Source organism: Emydura macquarii, unplaced genomic scaffold (assembly GCF_026122565.2).
Source record: "Emydura macquarii macquarii isolate MOO-44397 ecotype Brisbane River unplaced genomic scaffold, CSIRO-AGI_Emac_v2 contig_1597, whole genome shotgun sequence".
NCBI classification, from domain to species: domain Eukaryota; kingdom Metazoa; phylum Chordata; order Testudines; family Chelidae; genus Emydura; species Emydura macquarii.
Window position 1 is genome coordinate 1,728,328 of NW_027131734.1, and position 23,680 is coordinate 1,752,007.

The 23,680-nt window shown below is 40.8% G+C and overlaps 1 protein-coding gene across 1 annotated transcript; it reads right to left on the reverse strand.

Moving 5' to 3' along the window:
- Nucleotides 1–246: 246 nt before the first annotated feature.
- DESI2 (desumoylating isopeptidase 2) lies at nucleotides 247–23,680 on the reverse strand. The gene is made up of 5 exons (XM_067555250.1): nucleotides 23,360–23,680; nucleotides 8,700–8,772; nucleotides 6,829–6,922; nucleotides 4,446–4,587; nucleotides 247–2,398 (listed from the first exon to the last, which is right to left on the reverse strand). Exons 1-5 carry the CDS (start codon nucleotides 23,396–23,398, stop codon nucleotides 2,168–2,170), a joined length of 579 nt encoding a protein of 192 aa, XP_067411351.1. The 5' UTR covers nucleotides 23,399–23,680; the 3' UTR covers nucleotides 247–2,167.

Here is a 23,680-nt window from a genome sequence, read left to right on the forward strand (position 1 = left end):
TATGTAACAAAAAACCTACTTTTAAATGAGATTATGGTACCTTATTTTCTCTAGAAATAGCCTGTATGATTTTTGTAAATTGTAAAAATTGTGTTTGGTTCGGGAGGGGAGGGGAGGGGAGGGGAAGAATCAAACTATTTTATCTGAACTGAACACAATTTTGACTAGCTATTTTATCTGGCTTTTCTTTTGCTGGTATTAACACATGATTACGTCAAACAGGAACCCAACATAAATTAAAGTTAGCAAATTGTTTTTCCATAGGGCCCATCTAACTCCTGCTAAAGCCAATGGCAGCAATTCCACTGCCTTCGACAAGAATTGGACTGGGCCCTCTTGGAAGTTATAAATAGAAGGATGTAGCCTAATCTGCACTTTTGAAAGGTTAAGTGGCACTACTTGCCTAAGGTTTATTTGTAACCTAAAACCTGGTTCTGTCCCACCACCTGCAGATTCAGCATTTCATTTAGCTTATTGAAACAAATCCTTACTCTAATGTAACAGTTGAATTTAGCAAACCTAGTGACCGTCTGAAAATAAAACTTATAAACGTTGTTTAGTAATGCATATCTCTGTGTGAACCACTCAGTTTATGAATGGTGGGGGTTTTGTTTTGTTGTTTATAGTTCACTGAAAGTTCCTTAAGGCAGCAAATCTAATAAAAATCAGGGTCTCCCTCCCATCTTTTACTACTGTATTTCTATATCCACTGTAGAACCTCACTGATTTATATTAATGACTGGGGGAACCACTGCAAGTTTCTAACTTTCAAAATGCAGTAAGTGAACCATAAAAAGAATAAGGCCTTCCATAATGTATTCCTATCATTAATTTATCTTTAATTATAATCCATGATTTACCAGCAAGGGTCTATCATTTTCTAAAATAATTAAGTCTTACACCTGCCAAATTGAGACGTGTGTAATAACGTGCAGATTAGCGGGGTTCTGCTGTGTGTATACTCAGGTATATGTAATCTTCAAGTTTCTTTTCTGTGCATATGGCAAGGAAGTTAATGCCACAGATTAAGATAATGAATAATCAATTTTTCCCTATCATTTGTGTATGGATATATGAGAACCTAGTGGGGAATAATTCATATTTTGTTTTCATAAGTTAAAAATGGTTACAGAACTCAAATGAAGCACAGTCATGAGTAAGGGAAGTATGGCCATTCCCAACCCATCCGTGTGTTATGTATTACGTGGTCCAATGTTACATGAAGCAAAGTAAGGGAGTATACAAACCAATTCAACGTACTAATTTTCTTAATCCTACTGTTCCAGATTTTAAATTAAATAGAACAGACCATGTGATCTGATGTGTGGCAGTTTGAATTGGTGATATTCAAAATGATACATCTGTACTTCAAACAGGATTTAAAATGAGGAGGTAGATGGGGCACCTTTTAAAAATAAGAATCATAATGACTATATGATAGCAATATGATGCTATGGATAAGAGGTGTAAACACAACGTGGATTGTAATTAAATATGAACTCCTCCCTCATATGTGCAAAACTCCACCATTTGCTTAATGTGGAGGTCATACTTCTAGTAACAGTTTGTTATAAACTAAACCAATCTCCCCACATCCTAGAATCTACCCTTTTATATCAACCACTCTAAGTGTACAGTACCCTGTTCACATATACAGTACTCAGCAATTTCTGCTAGATGTCTGGCAACTGTCAGAAGTGGAGAAAGTTGACCTGCCTAATTCATGAAGACACTGTGCAAAATTTATTGCTGGTGTGACTCCACTGCCTTTGATTTGAGTTACACCAGAAATGAACTGAACTCAGTTTCTCTTCTTTCATGGTGGCAGGAGTCCATACAGGACTTGTAAACAGCAGTACACAATACTGTAAACAAATAACTTCAGTTCTGTTTTTACATAAGATCTGTTACATAAATCCAAGTCCACAGAACAGGTGAAAATGAAGAGAGTGGCTTCACACAAATGTCTTCCCCTTTCTCCCAGTGATTCTTTTCACTTCATATATATAATCCTGAGCTGAAATAACTGGGGTCTGGGGATGGAGAGAGCCATTTTTCATACTAAAGGAATGTTCAAAAGTCAGCTCTCTAATGTTGAGTAATGAAGTCCTTTATTGGAGATATTAAACTGAAGTGTTTAGAAATATTTGTTACTCTGGAGAGAGATTTATAGTTTGGTGTGACGCCCAGTTCTAGACCCAGATGCTGAGTTTGACAGGGAAGCTGCTGCAGCATCCTCTGCTTCCTCCAGCTCATCCTGTAGTTCCTGGCTGACACTAGATTGAAGGGCTGCAGGAGTAAGCCATTCCTTTGGCAGGCAGCTTTGGAGAAATGGTATACAAGAGCTGAAATAGGCGAGGCGATTCACCCAACGTGGAATCTCTTTTCCACATAGAATCTAGAAAGAAAGAGAGGATTAGTGTTGCCTTATAGTTAAATCACTAGCAGACTAAAGTAGACAGATCATTGTATGACAAAATGAACTCCTTAATATCCCAACTACAGCATCCTAAAGGCTTGTATCAAAAGTGTCAATGAGTCAATTACGTCACACACACTAAGCAAGGAAGTTGTCTTATTGATGTTCCTACTAAGAACATTCCTGTGGATACTATAGACTCATGTCACTTGGAAAGAGTAATGCTTCTCATTTAAAAGCTGCATCTGTCTAACCCGGCAAAAATACCCCATCTTTTCAGAAACCTCACATAAAACACTAAACTCTGACATCATTCCAGTGCAGTTTTATATCTGTAGAGAATTCCTCAGAAGTAGAGAAGATGAAGAAAATATTCATATAGATTTTCTATAGAACAAAAGAAATTAAAGCCACCAATTAAAGTTACAAAAGAAAGTTTTCAAGAGACAGAAAACGTTGATGCTATATTTATATGCTTCACTTCACTCGGCCCAGCTGTGTAATTCATTATTATGGCTTTCAAGTGACATGATCACACAGAGGACCACTGTCTCATTTAGTGAACAAGCTAAATGCTGCCCAGCAAATGAGGCGTATGTGCAATGTTTATCAAAGTTTATCAAGGAGAAGACAAAAGCTGCACAACACACAATTACTGTCAACACAAGAAGTTATTTTCCTTATAAAGGTTCAGCAAAAATAAGCATTTTTAATGTAAAGTTTACTGCATTAAATTTTTATCCTCACTATATAATGGGAAAAGCTCGGTCTCATTCACAGCACACGGTCCAATTCTAGTTGCACTTACGGCAGTCTAAATTTGGAATAAGTTAATTGCGATCATGAGTTCTACCTTGATTTGCACTATCATCACTGAACAGCATTAAGTCTTAGTTAAGTCCTGCTTTTCATTATGTACCTGTCTTACTCACTGTACACTGTCCAACCCATGCACTGTACGGGGCAGGGGAGCAGTACAAGTTATGTGATCATGTAATTGAAGACTACGGATAGACTCCTTGTCCCACTAAAATCAATGGCAAAACATCTATAGACTTCACTGAGGCCAGGATTTCACGCCATACGTGCACAAGGAGGCATAGTTAAGATTCCATGTACATCCAGAACTGACATTTGACATTCCATTTGCATTTTGTAACTTTTGAAACACTCTTCTACTGTAGATTTTATTAGTTTTCTTTTTAAAAGTAATAAGTTCTATGAATGTTTATACTGGAAATTCTTTTTGGAGTGCTTTGATCAGCAATTAAATAATTAAGCATTGAATGCAAGCCTCATTTGAATGTAGTACAGAAAACTAAGTGATGGAAACAATTTTGAGGTAAGACTCCATAAACAATCTCTGTCCAGTGAAAATCAGGAGTATCTCCATTGAAGTAAATGGATGTATATGCATATAACACCTGTTTAGGGTGAGGGGAGAATCTGGTCCATAGAGGATAAAAGTGGAATTTCTGACCTAGAAGTGGTTGAGGATACAGCAGTAGATTAAGGTGATTTTGTGGAACTTCAAATCTTTTGTTATTTCATAACACATTTTTAATAGATTTGAAAATACATTGAGTTTAACAGTTGAATGTTTGAGGATTTGCTGTTGTAATTCACTTAATTTAAAAAAGAAATCTCTCCTATTTTCAACAATGACCTCAAGCCTCCTAAGCCATTTCAAACTTACACCAACACCTATTGTCCTATGTATCTGAGCTGGGAATGTAGTCTCTTTTGGATAGTGACTGGGTCTTATTTTCATAATGAGACGAGCACATTAGTAGCATTCAAATAAAGTTAATTTACAGAACTCTGCTGGCATCAAAATCTTGGATTTTGGACATAAGCAAAATCATTATGCCTGAAACAAGGGAGATATTTACCTGAAATATTAGAAAAATAGGAAATGACAAATAAAGGTAAACACGATGTGCATTACAGGAAGAAAATACCGATGCTGTCCAATGATTCAGAAAGCAATTTTGCAGAAAGGATACATAGCCCATGTTTGGTTTACCTCTGATAAAGCTGAAGAAAAATGATTACAGTTTTTGTGCATTAAGTGATAGGCATTTCCTTTAAATTCTTTTCCAAGCTCTTCTACAATTTTTTCTATGTCATCTTCCATGAAGTCAGTACTGCCCAGAACCACAGCTTCTCTAAAAACAAGAAGAGATAACAGGAGGACAATGTTTCCAAACTTAAGACACAGGACAAACTACTGTTCTCCCACTGCTCGTGTGCACTCACACATCCTACATCACCCACAGGTTAACACGGTTATCCTTCTACTGCCCTTTACTTGCTTCTTTCCTGAAGATCTGGGTACTTTTTAAACCCCTTTTGCCAAGGCAGGCCCCATTCTTAACATCCTCCATACAGAAGGTCTCAGACTCAAAGCTCGGAAGTGACCAATATGATCGTCTAGTTTGACCTCCTGCACAACGCAGGCCACAGAAACTCACTCATCCACTCCTGTAATAGACCCCTGACCTATGACTGAGTTATTAAAGTCCTCAAATCATGGTTTAAAGATTTTAAGGTACAGAGAATCCACCAGCAAGTGAACTGTACCCCATACAGAGGAAGGTGAAAAAACCCCAGAGTCTTTGCCATATTTGAGGTCCGGAAGGAATTTTCCCCCAGGGCTGATTGGCAATCAACTAAACCCTGAGCATGTGGGCAAGACTCACCAGCCAGACACCCAAGAAAGAATTCTCTGTAATAACTCAGAACCCACCCCAAACGTTCCATCACAGGCCATTGGCATATCTACCACCAGTGGTCAAAGATCAGTCAACTGCCAAATTAGGCTCTTCCATCATACCACCCCCTCGATAAATTTATCAAGCTCTGTTTTGAAGCCAGCAAAGTTTTTTGCCCCCATTGCTCTCCTTGGAAGGCTGGTCCAGAACTTCACTCCTCTGATGGTTAGAAACCTGCATCTAATTTCAAGTCTGAACTTTCTGATGGCCAGTTTATATCCATTAGTTCTTGTGTCCACATTGGTGCTGAGCTTAAATAATTCCTCTCCCTCCCGGGTATTTATCCCTCTGATGTATTTATAGAGAGCAATCATATCTCCCCAGAACCTTCCTTTGATTAGGCTAAACAAGCCAAGCTCTCATAAGGCAGGTTTTCCATCCCGTGGATCATCCTAGAAGTCCATCTCTGCACCTTTCCAGTTTGAATTCATCTTTCTTAAATATGGGAGACCAGAACTGCACACAGTTCCAAATGAGGTCTCACCAGCGCCTTGTATAACAGTAACTAACACCTCCCTATCGCTACTGGAAATACCTCATCTGATGCATCCAAGGACCGCATTAGCTTTTTTCCACAGCCACATCACATTGGTGGCTCAGTCATACTGTGATTAACCAATATGCCCAGGTCCTCCTCCGTCACTTCCAATTGATGCGTCCCCAGCTTATAGCAGAAATTCTTATTAGTCCCTAAATGCATGACCTTGCACTTTCCACTATTAAATTTCATCCTATTTCTATTACTCCAGTTTACAAGGTCATCCAGATCTTCCTGTATGATATCCCAATCCTTCTCTGTATTGGCAATACCTCCCAACTGTGTCACCCACAAACTTTATTAGCACACTCCCACTTTTTGTGTCAAGGTCAGTAATAAAAAAAGGTCTCCCCTTCAATATCAATCTTCTCATTAAGATAGGCAGAACTAGAAACTTTAAGAATCAGCTCTTTTTTGGAGTGGATAAAAGATCTGGGAAGCAGAAATTGTAAGAGGCAACTAGCACATAGCAAGTCAGCAGTAGATGAGAGCCAGCTGCTGGAGGTAATGCCAGGGAAACATTAACAGTACAGTGGGAATAAAGAAGAGAGCTAGGAAGTTGCTCAAATGTTTCACAGATTCCAAGGCCAGAAAGGGCCACTGTGATAATCTAGCCTGTCCTCCTGTAAAACACAGCCCACAGAACTTCAACAAAATAATTCCTAGATCTTATCTTCTAGAAAAGCATTCAATTTGATTTAAAAAACAAGTGATGAAGAATCCACTACAACAGTTGGTGACTCTTTATTCAAAGGAAAAGGATTTCATGACCCCTTAATATTTACTGTAACAGTACAAAATTTATCAATGAAAAATTTATATAATGTGTATTTTGAGAGGATGAAAGAATACTTTATTTTGAACGATAGGGGTGTGTGGGGAGAAGGAAATTCTTTGCTTAAGATCGTAACAACATTTTCAATACCTTGCAACTCCCCACAAATTCCTTTCATGACCCCCTTGGGGAGTCATCACCCATCAGATGAGAATTACTGTCCGTCTTGGATGATCAGATTAGCTAAATTACAAAAGATCAGGAATTAATGCAATAAGTTTTAGTCTTCACACTTAGGACTAAAACAAAATACTTTCCTTACTTAAATTTAAATGTTTCTCCTAGTTCAGCTGCATTTCCTGGAGAAATTTCAAATATTCCAGAAAAAGGATAAGGATGACCACCATAAGCAAATTCTGAAAGAGAAAATTCAGGATTTAATATAGCCCACATAAAAATCAGATGTGTAACCCAGATTACTGAATGATTGATCTTCATTTATTGGTAAATTTCTTAATAAAGATTTTAAGATGAAAAATCAACCATCTTCTTGCAAGAGAAATAAATGCAGAAATCTATTAATGAAGTTTAACCAAGAGAAAGAATCAAAATTCAATCAAAAGTGTTCACATTAAATTTGAACAATGTATATGATGACACTGGCATGTGTAATAATTTACATCCTAATCTCACCAACACCTGTACACATTTAGTTTTAAGCATATGCATAAATATTTGCAGAACTGGCACCTCAAATGACTTATGCCTCAAACTTAGGCTTTTACCTTAGGCCTTGTCTACACTACACAAAGAGAAGTCGACCTATGTTAGGTCAATTTACAGCCACCACATTAATTAATGCAGTGGCTGATGTCCACACTACCCTCTGTGGGTCAGTGATGTGTCTCCTCACCAGGAGCACTTCCACCCACTTAAGAAGTGTGAGGAGTTGTGAGACTGGGCTCTCAGCTCTGCTGGCAGCTCCCTGCCAGGAGGTCGGCTGCCCCACAGGGTGCCGGGCTCTTTCCCACCACTTCCCATGGCCTGCTGGGAGTTGGGGGAAGCTGCATAGGCTCCTTGCTCCGCTCCCAACCAGGGAGCAAGATCCAGCCACTCAGCTCTCCAGGAGGAGTGGGGGGCAGCTGGGCTTTAGCTGCTTGGCTTTCTTGACAATGGTACCATGAAACTGACAAGAATGACAGACAACAGCAGATGTAAGGAATGCAGTGTCTACATGACACTGTGTTGTCCTAACTACACCGACATAAGCCCTACACCTCTCATTGAGATAGTTTTATTATGTTGGCATGGCATGGGAGTTACATCGGTGGGAGAAGCATTTCAGTGTGTACATCTCCACTCTTTTGTCGACAAAAGCTGACTTTTATTGACAAAACTCTGTGGTGTGGACCTGCCCTTAGTGTTATATTTAATTTCTTTCTTTAACTAGAGAAAAAACACAAGGTAAAATACATAGATCTAAAATCTGCACATCATATCTACTGGCCTAAACACAGAGTTAAAGGAAAATATAAGATAGCACACTAAGTGAAACTCCGTATCTTCACAAGGAACTTCCTTCTGTCTCCGTGGGATAGAGAAAATGCTATTCACAATACGTAAGATTTTACATTATGCTCTGAGAGAGACTAAATTGTGACCTCGTGCTCCTCTTTTCTCCCCCCCCAAACACACAACACACTCTTATTTTAAGGTTAACCATGATTAGGTAACATTTTAAAATAAGAAGTGCTTTGTCTACAATCGATGAGACTCCTGTTTTAAAATCTGTGTTAGTTAACATGTTAATTAACACTTTTACACACGCAATCCATCGTCCTAGTCTATTCCTGGCCTATTAGACTGGAGAATCATCATTTTATTCAGGAAGGAAATACATGACTGTACTAACATTAATCATAATTCAGAATTTTAAACCCAAATTAATACCACTATAGCTAATTTGCTCAGGCATGCTCTTTTTTAACAGTTGCACAGCTACATGGAAGTGTGTGAATGGATAGCCAGATGTCTGGTGTTCAAGGTTTGTTGCAGGGAGAGAACAAAAATATGATAAACAAGATATGGGAACCAGACAATACTTCTGCCCCATTGGTGGCATACATGAAAGATGGTTTTTGGTATGTCTATCTAGAATGAAGAGTAAATTTAAAGTTTCCTGAATGTACATACCTCTGCCATATACCTCTATTCCTGAATGGAATACTCCAATTCCAAGGGAGGAGGTGTATTCATTCATCCAATACTGAAAAAAGAAAAAGTTCAAATGAGTTTCCAGTACAAATAATAAAACTGGTCTGAATTATCTGTCCTGCATACCACCTGAATGTCCTGCATACCACCTGAATGTCCTGCATACCACCTGAAACCTGAATGTTTTGTGAAACTACATAATCACTCTTTGGAAAGTTCCAAACGGGTAGCCGTGTTAGTCTGTATACAGCAAAAACAACGAGAGTCCTGTAGCACCTTAAAGACTAACAAATTTCTGTGGGCATAAGCTTTCGTGGGCTGCAACCCACTTCCCTAATTTATAGTGCATCCCTAATTTATAGTGATATCCACACTTTTTACCACCTCAGGACAGGATAAAATTAACATGCGGCACTTCTGGCCACAAAGAAGATGAAATTAAATTATATTACAATTTCTTTTTGTGGCTCCTCTGCCCCCAAATCTGGTCACAATATAAACCATTAGGACATTAAGCAGTAGGGTACTGGTACACATCTCATACACACAGCGCATAGCCCTTTAATCACCAAGTTTGCCAAAGTACAGCTTCTTAGTTTAAGTTAAGGATTTTGTTTTTAAATCCTTTTGAAGAACAATTATGAGGTTTATGCAGTGCTTCCTTCCACTATAATAGCTCATAGCAGCAGAATAAGAAAAGTAATATACCACACCCACCTTCAAGCTGTCAGCTCCAAATACATAAACTAGCGACTGAATCCTGGTTTAGGGCTCCCGTTTCAGATTTTTAAATAAGATTAAAACCTCAAAAAGTTCTGAACTGCCTGAGAGAAGGGCATCTTAAATGGGGTTATGGAGTGTGGCCATTAATGAAAACCTCTTAAAAATTAAGAAGAGGAGAAAATAAATATTTTTGTCTCTAAATAACTACGTCCCCCTACCCTTGCATATCAAAATCCATGTAAATATAGTGTGAATTTTCATTTATTTTTGGTGATGAGATGCCAGCTGTGCACCACTGGAAGGTGATACAAGGCTGATGACATACGAGGGCCAGCTGGCCAATTAGAATATGGATTTAGGTAGAGTCCCCTGACAAATGATCTTTGGTTTAACATACTAAAAATAAATAAATATTGTATTTAAACAAGTTGTTGACATAGTAAGTGCTTTCTGAAGTGAAACTGATACTAAAACAGGACAGAAACCGATAAGAATGGAAAAAGTTACCAAGTGTCATGCTTTGTTAGTCAGTGCCATGTAGGATTTTAAACATTTTATTATGTCATCAAACCACGTAATTAATTCAAGTTTCTTGAATGTGTTTTTCTGAAAAGAAAAATTATTTTTATAAGGTAAAAGTGATCCACTAAACTTAAATAAAAAAAAAAAAGGAAGAAAAATAGCTGAAGTAAAATGAATTGCTGGGTCTGAGAGACTTGATGGAGGTCCATTGTCATTGCCTAGAACTCTAAAAAACCAGATTCTATAAATAACTTGCATATTCTATTTTTCCTGCCAGCTACTACAAAAGAAAGTACATTTTGTTCACAGCATAGCTGGCATGGTGATATCTGTGTCAGTCCCACACTAGTTAACGTTCATGATCTCATTTTTAATGATCTAGAGAAAAGAAATCAATCATAATTCTACCTGCTCTCTGCAGGAGCAAGAATTAGTTCATATTTTTAGAAGCAGCAAAAATAGAGCTAGTATACCATTAAAAGTTGGCCGAAATAAAAGGTTCTCCTGGCCAAACGTGGAATTTTTCAAAGCTTTATTGAAAAGGACAATTTTGGACCAAAATATAGGCTTTTAAAAAAAATGGACAACCTAACATTAAAAAGTTTGACAACTGTCAGACACTCTCATGCCTTTGTTTCTGACCCAAACTTTGCAGCAGTCCAATAGAGATTTATAAACAAAAAGTCCCACATTCAACTTGGCATACATCTTTAAAGTCCATAAACTCATGAAATCAAATAAAATACTGTCCCCACCTCTCTTCCTAGATTTTTTTTAAACAGACTTTTAGGCATGGTCTACACCATAGTTTCTCAACCTGTGGTACAGGGTACGTGAGACACAGGCAGGGGTACGCGGCAAAAAACCCAGTGAAGGGAGGCTGGCGGCAGCTGTGACTTCTGGGGAAGCCAGGTGGCAGCTCCCAACTGGGAGATAGATGGCAGCCACCCCAGTCCAAAGAAGCTTGGGTGGCAGCCGCTGGCCTTTTGGGAAGCTGGGCAGTAGCTGCCCAAGTCCTGCCCGCTCCCAGGTGGGAGTCCAGCGGCAGCCTCCTGTGTCCTGCAAGCTAGGTTCGCAGCTGAGTGGCTGCCACCCATGCCCTGGCTCTGAGCCGAGAGACAGCCTCCCGCGCCCTGGCTTGAAGACAGGACCTGTCCACATCCCCAGGTCCCAGACTGCGTGGAAGCCTCCTCCGCCCCAGCTCAGAGCAGGTGGCAGTCATCCACCTCCCAGGCTGGCAGCCAGGTGGCAGCTCCCCTCCCCAGCTCAAAGCCCAGTGCCCAGAAAGCCAGGCGGAGAGCCCAGTGGCTTGCCCAGTCCTGGAGCCGGGCTCTACCTGCAGACTTACTTGTCAATTGACAACTATGACAGCCCCAGATTTTACCAGTATAAAAACCTTAAGAGGGGCCCACACAGTGTGATTTGTCCAGGCCTGCACCCCAGGGATGGCCATGGGGAGCGCTGCTATCCACTCTGGTGAGTCGCTAGTGCCTGCTCAGACATCACAGGTTCCTGCCTGTCTGAGGAGAACACCACGTGATCCTGCCATCAGGCCACAGTGGCTGGCTGGCGTTGAGCTTTGCTCCTATATGGAGGAAGGAGGGGAGAAACAGCAGGGGGTTTTGTGATCTGTCACAGCCACACAGCACTGCACAACTCAGAACTCTCTTGCTTAACGAGCAATACAGTTGTCCAGCAGTAAAGGGGAAAAAGATTGTATTTCTCAGAGTGGAAAATTGAATGTTGGGGTACTTATTAAAATTTTCAGAAGTTAGGGGGTACTTTCTCCTTAAAAGATTGAGAAACACTGGTCTACACTACAGAGTTAGGTCAACGTAAGGCAGCTTATGTCAACCTAACCTTAAGTGTCTACACTAAAATGTTCCTCCCGCCAATGTAAGTCACCCACTACACTAACTGAACTCCACCTCCACAAGAGGCATAGCACTTAAGTTGATGTAGTTACGTCGATACAGTGTCTGTGTAGACACTACATTGCCTACATCGTCTGTTGTCACCCAGGGCTGACAACCCAAGCCCTGCTGCCCCGGGGCTGTCAGTCCTGGCCGTTGGGGCTCCGGGACGTCAGTATCCCACACTGTCTGTTAAAACAGTGGACGTTCGCCTGGTGAGGGGACACACCACCAATTGATGTTACTGTGGTGGCTGTATGTCAACATAAAACTTAAGTTGACTTAATTTTGTAGTGTACACTCGCCTTAAGTATTGCTTTATTACGTGCAAGCCTAAAAATAATCAAGTACCCAGCAGTGGTATTTAAAAAAAAAAAAAAAAAAACTTCTTGTAAGGTATTCAGAAAATCCAGGTGTTTAACTTGGGCCTAAATTCTCATTAGTTTGTCTGATACAGAAGCTTAATATGATGACCCCCTTTCTGGTCAATATACTTTTCTTTTTTAGTGTCTGTGCTTTAGAAATCAATTTTACTTGGAAATTCTGGAGCTGACTGCACGGTTCCACCTCATTTAAAAACAATTAAGATGTCATGCACTTTGCTTCAGCTTTCCATTGGAATGACGAAGGCAGTAATGACTTTCTGGAAAAGGAATAAAAAAGTTTTTATGAGTTATATGCAGATAGGTAGAGACAGTTCTGCATTTTCCAACATTTAGTTTTGAATTTGGAGCTTTATGGTTGTAATTTTTTTTTTTTTTTTTTTTGCATTTAATTTTTAGGCCTTTCCTCAAGAGCGGGGCAGGGAGGGAGGAAAAAACAGTGGGCACTTCCCTAAAAGAAGTACCTACAATATCTGTATGGGTGCCTGCAGGACCTCTGCCAGGAAGCCAACTGGCTATCCCACCTGCTTTTCTGCCCAGCTACCTCATTTTCTAAAGAAGAGTATGTTTTAGGGGCAGATCTCCAGAGATTGGAAATTTTTAGTTGAGTTTGTGTGTCACACTTACAGGGCTAGCTGCACCTCTACCCCTTCCTGCTCTCTGAACACATCCCCAAATGCCTTTATGTTTGGGGTAGAATTCCCAAAATTCTCCATCTTACACCATACCCTGGACCACATATCAACCATGCTTACCCAGCAAGTCCAACTGGGTTTGGCATCTGCTGTTCTTCCCCTTGGGAATCTATCATCAGTGATGTAACCACACAGATTCTAAAAACCAAAGCAAGTCCTGTGGGTCAATCCAGTGGTAACCCCTTGCCCAAACCCAGAACAGCTCTCCAAGAACTTCTTCATTGACAGACGAGTCCCTTTTAATCTAATTCTTGTCAGTTCCCAGGCTTTGGCTTTCTGGACAGAACTAATCTGGCGCACTCAGCAGAAGGTTCAGCCAGAATCCTTTGAGCCAATGGCCCTGCCATTTTCCCATCACCACCCTCAAGTGTTTGCTGAGGAGTGTCTTATCTTGAGCTATTCTTTTCCTGTTTGTTTTTCCTTACTGCCTGCTATTAAATTAAAAATCAATATACATTCATACAAGCATCCCAATAACCAGAACATACAGTATTCATACGTTACGAAGCAGCTACATATTCATCACATTAAAACTAAATGAAATAAAACTGGAAGGCCCACTTTAGGGCAACAGTCAAAGCAGTTCAGCTGTTTGAGTGAAACTAAAGACGTGGAAAGGTATTTATGTCCTTTTGGGCTGATATCATGGCAAGTTTCAGATCAAAAGCACAGTTTTTCAGAAAGTATCAATTTTTACCATGTCCCTTTTACTTCAGAGGCATACAAAAAGGTGATCATCTCAATATAAGCATGTTGTACTCTTCATTCACTGCACAGACCAAAAACTACAGCAGTAAGCGATCACATTTGTGTACAATTTTTTTTTTTTTTTGTAATTTTCAACCCTGTAAACTTGTTATGAGATCTGAGTCACACTGGGGTACTTACAGGTCTAACTATGACCAACAAAAGAAGATTTTGCAAACACAGTCCAGTTAACATTTCTGGTAGCGTCCAGGCCAAAACAGAATTCAGCTCATATGCCTAACAGGAGTAAAAACTAATGAAAAGCCATAACAAAATAAATGAATGCCAAAATAAACAGATATGATCAAATAAACAAGTAGATCTAGTGTGCAGGAGGCTGACTTTTTACACAGTCATTTTTTGAGATGCAACCTTAAACTGTGGTTTAAATTGCAAGCATAATGAAAACCATCACATAGAACTCTCATACATATTCTAGTACAAGACAGAGGAAGATGAAAATAGAATCAGATTGCTAAGCTTCAACACCACCCCCTTCAAAACAGGGAGACAGTATGACCTTGTTATGCCTGCATCCTAGATGCTTGACAGTATCTTAAAGTATCCTATTAAATTGTGCAGTCCTCACTTAGCACAGTTATAGTGCCTTTATAAATATGTGGAGTGCTCTGAACAACAAATTATTGAGTAATACTGATTAATTGCACAACTGAACAGTTTTACAAAAAATGTACAAAGCAAGTTGGTAATTTAATTAACCTACCTCGTCTTACTGAAATTCTTACCTCCATTAAATACTTCCAGTACGATAGAACTAGTTTTCCCCAGAAATAGTAATTATGCATAATTACTACTTATCTGTACCTGCCATTGAAAGCTTGGTCACATTTTGTGCCTGAGCAAGATTACTTTTAACTCCTACGAAAAAAAGTAAATGAGATGTGGGGGAACTACACACTATGGCAGATTGCAAAATACAGTAAAGCTGTTGGCAATTTGTGTTATATAACAACAACTTGTGTACAATCCTTTCAAAGTGCCTAAAATATGGGGTAAAAATGGACAAAGATAGTCCATTGTACAGAATGTCCTTGTAAGTTTTAGAATCCCAAATCAATCCAATAAATATAATTCCTTACCGCCATTATAGGAACCTGATTCATTTCCACAGTCAGTGAAATGTATTTTATCACAGTAAAAATATAATTGTTGTAAGAAAGGAATATTGTATTCTAAAACATCTATGCTGATTTATGTCAACTTAGCGGGGGTTAAAATTCAATAATTTTGTTCCAACACGTCTATTAAAGAACTCTTCTAGATGCACATTAGTTGGAGTTGCCACTGGGATAAAGGAAAAATTATAGACATAGCAGCACAAAAGCAGTAGTTACATTTCTGTAGCACTTTCTTTATAGCTTCCATCAATACTAATACTTATTTGGCAGAAAAATACAGTGTTACTTTGGACACGAAGATTCCAAAAAGTTAACTTTTTCTGCAACTGTAATGAAAACATAAAGATGTCTATAACATTTAGCTTTATGTACGTATGGATTGACTTTAGATGACCTTTTTAAAAAATGGAGAGGCTACTCATCTTATACAGTAACTGGAGTTCTTCAAGTTCATGTCCCTGCAGGTGCGTGACTTCACGAACACACCTGCCTTGTGCCTTTAATCGAAGATTTTTGGTAGCAGAACCCATTTGGCCTGCACACATGCCTTACATATCCTCATGCCCCATACCAAAGTTATATAGGGCTGACTGCCTTCAGTTCCTTCTCTACCACAAAACCTTGCAGAGGAAACTCTGAAGCGGAAGGGGGAGGGGGAAGAGGGGTAAGGAAGGTGGGTAGTGATGCACCCACATGGACACATCTTGAAGAACTCTAGTTACTGCATAAGGTGAGTAACCTCTCTTTCAAGTAGCATCCCTGTTGGTGTTCCATTTTGGGTGACTCCCTAGTAATAACCCCTTAAGGAGGTGGGAGCATCAGAACAGAGTCCATTACAGAACAACGAACTCCATTGCCCACTGCAGCATCTGATCTTGCAGCATGAACCAAAGAATAATGCATGGAAAACATGTGCACTGAGCACCATACTGCAGTCTTGCAGATTTCAGCGACTGGAACGTTCTTGAGTAGGGCTACAGACATAGATTGTGACCCAGTGGAATGCACAGTCACTTGTAGGGAAGGTGGAACCTCAGCAGAACCGTAACAGGCAATAATGCATCTAGAGATCCAGTTAGAAAGTCTCTGAGTGGAGATAAAGGCTCCCAAGAACTATCTGCAACAGACACAAAAAGTCTAAAAGTCTTCCTGATTGGCCTAGTTCTGTCCAAGTAAAAGGCTAATGCCCTCTTAACATCCAGTGTATGGAAGACCGACTCGTGTAGAATAATGCAGCTTAGGAAAGAAAACTGGAAAGTGTACAGTTTGGTTAATATGAAACTCAAGGGAAAAAAACTTCGGTAAAATCAATACAGCTGTTAGGGACACCATCCTGACATTCAGATGTCTGACATGCTTGTTCAACTGTCTGAGATCTAGTATCACCTGGAGTAAACTGGAGAGCCTTGAATGGAAAGTTCTGAGTTGGAGTCGGAATGCTCCTCCACACATTGTACAGGAGGTGACAATTCCTCCTCACTGATAATAGAAATTGGGGAAGAGGTTGCAAAAACATGAGCTGTTGTTGACCCAGCAGACCCTGGTATCAAGAGGTGTCCAGAGGTTGCAAGGAGGGGAGACTTAGGCTCATTCAGTACCATAAGGTCTTTCAGACACCAGAACTCTTGTGGTGCCAGGAGCACAATAGAACCTGGTACAGACACAGATGATGTTCTTGATACCTTTGTCATGGATTCCATTGAAGCTGCTCGTTTCTAACAGTAGTCTTTGGTACCAAGACCTTTACTGCTGAGATTAAGAATAGGCTCTTAATGATGGAGCCTTAGAATGCTTCCTGGTACCCAAAATATTTGGAGCCTCACCATCATGCTGCTCATGGACTGCAGCCTCTGGTGACTGAATTGTTTTTGAGAAGGAACTCTCCATTCTGCTCCTCTTATCCTGTCCTTAGTCATTGAATGGGAAGCTCTTGGTACCATGGGCGTGGTTATTTATACCTCTCTAATTGAGAGCGTCAGAGACTGGGGCCTTGATGCTTTCTTCATTCACTGTGGAAGATCTCAGTAAACATGGATGTCAATGGGGCACTGACAGAAGAGGAAGGTCCCTGTACATAGGGGCTCTCTGTACCTGGGGCCAAAGCTGGCCTTAAGGCTTGCTTCATCATTAAAAGTCTATACTTTATTTCGCTGTCCTTACACGAGCTTCCTTTAAAAGAAGTGTGGATCTTGCACTTGCTGGGGATAAGATCAGAGTCTCTCAAACAACTTATGCACTAGGAATGCTTGTCACTGACAGGGATAGCGTCTCTACAGAAGAGGCATCTTTTAAACTCCAGGGAGCCCAGCATCCCGGACAGAAAAGTGTGTGTGTGTGTTTTTCGCTTTCTCTTTTTGGGAAAAGAAAACAAACAAACAGGGACAACCATTCCAATATCTACAAGGTACTAAACCTACTACTAATAAAGAACAATTAATAATACAAAGAGCAAACAGGCACACAGCTCCATCTCTGGCTGAAGGCAGCTGAGTAGGAACTGAGGGTGATTTGCCCACTCCACCCTATGTAGCCTTGATAAGGGGAATGAGGATGTACAGGGCACATGCGTGCACCACACAGGCACTGCTACCAAAAATCTCCGATCAAAGATACAATGTGGAGCACCCATAGGACACTATTTAAGGAAGAAGAGGGTTTTTTCCAAAGGCACATCTGAACTCAATACCTACTTCCTATTTATCCCTTTAGTAATTTACGTGGAGATTTTCAGTGTTTCAAAATCAACTGCCACTCATGTACAAGAGTTACAATACTTTTGGTTTTATCTAGGCAAGGATAAAAATTCTCTCCTTGATCACTGGGTCAGGGCCAGTACACGGAAAAGCATTTGTACATGTCTTATAAAGAGTTTCTAAGCTTAACAAGTTTGACATTCATATCTAAAAATTACCCATCATTCCAATTACTACCTTGCTTTTTCCTCCACTTCACGGTCATGGAATTTAGCAGCACTGGAATTGGAGATTAATGCTTGATACCATTTGAAAGCTGGAATTCCAAACTTTCAGAAAACGTGTTCCAAAGCCAGTTTCTAGTTGTAGTGATTAACTATTAAGATCACATTGGAATTGAAGTGAAAGGATGAAAAGCAAATTAATCCAAAGATAGGTAAATATTATGGTATAGTATCTTGCAACCTGCTAAAATCAAGAAAAAAGTACTTAATTTAACATGTATAATTCACCCCCTTTGTATCAGTGTCTTTTGGTACTAGCCCAAGAATGAATTCAGCAAATCCTAGTCAAGCACAATCTACCATCCCTGCACAGGAAACGCTGATACAAGATTACTGTAAAAGTCAACTAGTCCTAAGGATTGGATGCTTATTCCATTAATGGACGCATAGTATTGTTTGATATTCTGTACTGCACAATGGAGAACATTGCTCATTGAAATACATAGATGCTGAGGCATGTTGGGCAAGCACTGGTTTGAGAATATTCTGTATATTTCATGTATGTTTTAGTGAATGTATATGAACTTGGAAAGGGATGAAACATTGCCCAACTGTGATCAGACTAGCTTAAAATAGCAGGAAAGTAATTTTCTATGTGATGCCTCTATCAAGGAAAGGAATATTGGGCAAAAAAATTCTGTGGTAGTTGGGAGAGCAACAAAAGATTTAGGAAAGTGGGATAATTGATGCATGTGCCTCATCCTGTTTTGAGAAGTAATTGAGGAGGGGGGGCATATAGCCTCTGCACACCCAAAAGATGCTATCGGAATATCAACTTGTGACAAAAGAACAAGGGGTGCTGTGCCAGGAACTGCAGGAGAAACCGAGCTCTCTGACCAGTTAACCGACAGTGCCTAACTATATAAATGAATTGTGAGGGATGAACAGCTGCAGTCTGAAGAATTCACCCCATGAATTCATCCTGAGGAAAACCTTGAAGTAAACTTCAGATAAAAGTGCTGCTGCTGAAGGAGACAGCTGTAATAAGTGTATGTTTGGGAAAATACTTAACTCTGTTAGTTATACCACCCTGGGATAGGACCCCCCAAAAAAGGATCTCACTAATATATTCAGAGTATAAGCTATTTTCTTTCAGTCTAGGGGAGTTAACTTTGAAGATACTTAACTGTCCAGCTGTGCTCCACATAAGGGTGGAAGAGTTCATAATTGCACAGAGCATCATGTAACACACTATTAAGACATATTTAAAAGGAGTATTTAAAGTATCTGATATTTTCTGTTTTTATGAACAAATTTTCAGATATTGGGCTCCATTTCTTTGCATGACAACTGGGCCTCCATTTTTGAAGATGCAATCAAGGCCAGGATGAAAACATGGCCCTTAGTCTGCACTGGTGTAACTATTCGGTTGATCCCTCTTCTACATCAGCCAGGTGGGAGACAGAGGATTGCTGGCCTCTGGTTCTTGGAATTTCCTTCTTAAGTCATCTTCCCAAACAAGACCTTACAAACCTCCAAAGGATGTCTATAAACTATAGCACTGAATATTCTGGCAACGGAAAATAATTAGGAGCATTTGGTGAATCACCAGAGGCACCACAAAATAGCTATTTTACACAGCTCAATGGAAGACTCTTCCTTCACTTATTACCCTAAAGGAATGTGCTTTAGCCTTAATCTTGCTACTCTTTCTAGATACAGTCACAATCACTATAGTACCAAATATGGAGGCTTTAATTTAAGCCCTTCTTTGAAACTTCCAAATATGTTTAAGAAGGATTCAGCTGTTCCTTTGTAAAGCAGGTCTAAGAAAGTACATTTAGAATACTTTATAGATATTGAAGGAATATTCTCAGTTCAAAGTTACATCAGTTCTGAATGGGGGATAGATGCTAGGAAGGCAGATCTTGATGGAATTTATGTCAACCCCCGACAAAAAAACCCTAAAAAAGAAGCCTGAAACCAGAGGCTCAGATACGGCTTAGCCATACCTCTGCTGCTGCTATCATGCTACCGCAAATACACTTGGTATACTATACTGATGTGCTAGCTCTCATTCAGCTAGCGCAAGTATGTGTACACAAGGAGGGGAAATCACACCCCTATCTCAGAATAAAGAAACATAGTCTACGCCTGGTCATAGTTATCCAGTCTGGCTTCTGAAAGGAACTGAGCAAATTCCCCTTGCCTGACCATTAGGAAAGGAGAGATTTAATGACCCAATCTCAGGGGATACAGGCCTGCACCAAACAAGGAGGAAAGACACAGATGATGCAAGAGTTCAATAAACACCAGAGGGCTACCATAAACCAGGATGAAGGGATTACTGGAAGCACTTTTCTAGCCATCTCAAAACACATTCTTACACATGAGACTGTTTTTTTTATGATCTAATCTGTTTACTCCTATATATGGGCTTTCAAATGTTAGAAGACAGTCTACTCTGTTGGTAGACGGTCTGCAGAGCCTTTTTTTAAAAAGGGGCTCCAGGGGATACTCTAAACAATTGGACAGGTTTGCACATAAAAGTTTTGCACAGAAAAAATTAGGTCTTCTGTTACAAAGCTGGAAGTCATAAGCATATGAAATCAGATTCCTCAATAAAATATCTTAAGGAGATAAGTCACTGCACAGCCATGCAATACTTCCACCTTTTGATCAGATAGTACAGTATCCAAGTATGTTGTATCTTTTTAAGATTGCAAGATCCTTGAAAATTGGGCCCTAGCCCCCTTTGCTCTGCACAGATGTTAACACTGGGGGAAAAACCCCTTCACTGCTACGGAGAGCTTCTCCCTATGGTTTTGTCTAGACTAGGATTTAAGAAGTGTGCTTTTCACATATCCTAGCCAACAAGTTTCAAAAGTCCAGTGTAAACAAGCTGCACTGCCTTTAACATGTGCTAAACTGGCTGAGTTAAAGCCTAGTAATCTCCCCCACAATGGTGAATTACAATTATGAAGTTTGCTAGTGTATGACTGAATGGCCTCTTCAAAACCAGTAGCATGGAATCGGACCATAAAATGTCTGTCTGGTTCTCTTTTGTTAGGAGTGAGCACACTCCACAAAATATTCACTCACCCCCAACCAACCTTTACTTTTAACGGAGTGACTGACTCATTATGGAAGAAAACAAAGCATCTTCAATTCTGCTTAAAACCCCTCCAGAGAGCTCAAGAACCTGGGTGCATTTCAGTCAAATTAGTCTCTACACTGACTCATAGGAGAATTCACAATGTAGGTGTCTAGAGGTCTTTTCCTCTCTCCCGCACTCAAAGAAAAAAAAAGCAAGGTTCAAGCAAGGCCTGCTTATTTCTTCACCCACTGGATGTACAGAGAACTAGGATTGAAAGCAAACATGAATCCTGTCGTTGCCAAGCAAACCAGTTCTTATGACAAGTAGTGGTACTAAAGAAACTGGCAACAAAGAGACATCAATCCTCTTATATAATTTGTTCCTTACCTTTACAAGTACAAGATGATGACTCCCCACTGTATACTAGTATCTGAACCTGTGTCCTCATGGCAACCCACTGCATTTCTACTTTGCCCGTGGTACTAGATTTTTTTAAAAACGATTAATTAACCAGTCAAATAATAAAACCCAACGAGGAGCCTTCATCCTTTTAACGTCAAACAATCCACAAGCACTTCAAACCAGTACAGCTGTTAGTGTTAGGAAAAAGCCTATTCATAATGTGTGTCAGCTAGTTTTATTTAACTATGTCTGCCATCACCAATACAAAAGATTATAGGATAAAGCAGAGATTTTCAAGCTATGGTCTGTGGCGAGCTGGCTGGTGCTGGTTCTCATTTCTAGCTGGAAACTATCTTACATCCAGATAAAAGGCACTCTGTTTTCTCATATTACTTATCCATGTTTCCTAGTCTATATAGGTTCTCATGCCATTCTTGTCACCATAGCATGAGTACCTTCCAGTAAAGCAATAAGCAACACAGCAATTGCTCTAGATGTCAAATGGAAATTACAGAGTTCCAGAAAGAAGGGAGAAGTTGGCTCCAGGAGACTGCAAAGGGGATGGAAATGGTCCATAAGTCAATCTCTATTAAATTGTGGCTATGCCATGAATCAGTTTGAGAATTCCTGGTCTAAAGAAATAAACAGGTATGATACTGAAAGAGTATTATGCACTTCTGACCCTTCAGAAATAGCAAAACATCTCCTGTGTATTGCTATGACAGATTGAAAGTGAAATCGAACATTCATTTTCAAAAACATCAGGGTAAAAAAGAGAATTACTGCCCCTAAGTCAGAAAAGACAGCTCCACAGGTGTATTTATTTATTCTCTTAGTACTTAAACTTTTAACGAATAGCAACTTAGTAAAGTAAAGTAAAGTAGCTCTATCATCATATACAGTCTAAGAAAAATAAGGAAATATACAAAATATTTTTAAAACAATGCTAAATTTTGGCACAAAATACTCCAGGAAATTCAGAACTGGTGAGTCTACAAGAACTAGAATCAACACTGCTCACCAATTCAGCATCCATCCCTTTTGAGAGAAAGGAAACCCCACAGAATATTAATCCTCTCTCTAAACAAAAGATCAGAAGAGATGCAGAACAAAAGAAGGAAACAAAGCCAGACAGCTCCACAAGTTTTTGTCATTCTAGAAATTAGAATATTGAGCCTTATTTTAATCCAACGATCCCAAACATATGCCTTAGAAGATGTGGCAACTGGCTCTTTACCAGGCCTGTCTTTACTGGAGAAAGACAGGCTTACTGGCCTGGATCAAACAAAACAAAAAAATCCAGTACACTAAGAGCACCCACAAATATCGAGACCACTTTCTGTGGGTCAGCAGACACAACCTGTGATTTTCTCCCAGTTAGAGCCCTTTATAAAGGAATTTAAAACTGATGCAAACTTTCAGATAACTGAAAGCTCAGCTTTCACTCTAAGAAAGCTTCCACTGTCCCTCATCATGGGGAGAAAGTCTGATGTTTTTAAGACAAAAATGCTCTCTCATCCTATCCAGAACTAGACCGTTTAGTGCTACTTTCTAATTTCATCAGGTTTCAAGGCCACATGATGCTAGTACCGATCTGTTTGCTTTGCTCTGAAGTCATTCCTACTCTTCAGTTTCTCCCTGCCCGCCCCCCCCCCCCCTTTTCTCCTTTTAATCATTTCCCCTCGTTCGTTTTTTTTTTTTTGGTAAACCCAGGAGAGTCTAAATGCCTAATGAATACCCCATGCTTCAGTCAGTCACAAGAAGGGCAAAACTGCATGTCCGATGTGACGACGAGCAGCCCTGGTTACTGCTGGCAGATGGTGTCCTCTCTCCTAAGCCATCGGGAAGCTTATCCCGCAGCCCGGCTCTGCGCAGCCAGGCTCCCTCGCACCTGTTGATGCCCCTTCCCCGCACAGGTAAGTCCCCCGCACGCCAGCGAGACCCCGCACCTCGCGGCCGCTCTGCTAGCGGGGAAGCAGCCCCCGCCCGGCGGGGCTAACCTGGGGACTCGGCCACAGAGCGCGGCGCGGCGCTGAGGAGCGAGTCCTGCGGACAGGACAGGACCGGGCCGGGGCAGGGGCCGGGGCCGGCCCGCGCTCACCATGTCGTACACGTTGAGGATCACCAGCTGGTTCGCCATCCTCCCGCCGCCGCGCCCCCCCGCTGGGGCCTGTCAGGCCGGCGGCCGCGGGGCGCTCGGAGCTTGGGCGGGCGGGACCCCCGGGGGGCGCCTCCTCCGCGTCCTGCCTGTTGCCGCCGGCACCATGGAGCCGCTGCCGCGGGGAGGCGGGGCCGCGCCCCCGGGAGACGAGCGACAGGCGACGGGGCCGGGGGCTGGGGCAGAAAAGCCGGCCCGGGACTCGGGGCGGGGCTCGGCTCCGCCTCCCGCTCGGGCCCCACCCCGGCCGCTCGGGCAGACTGC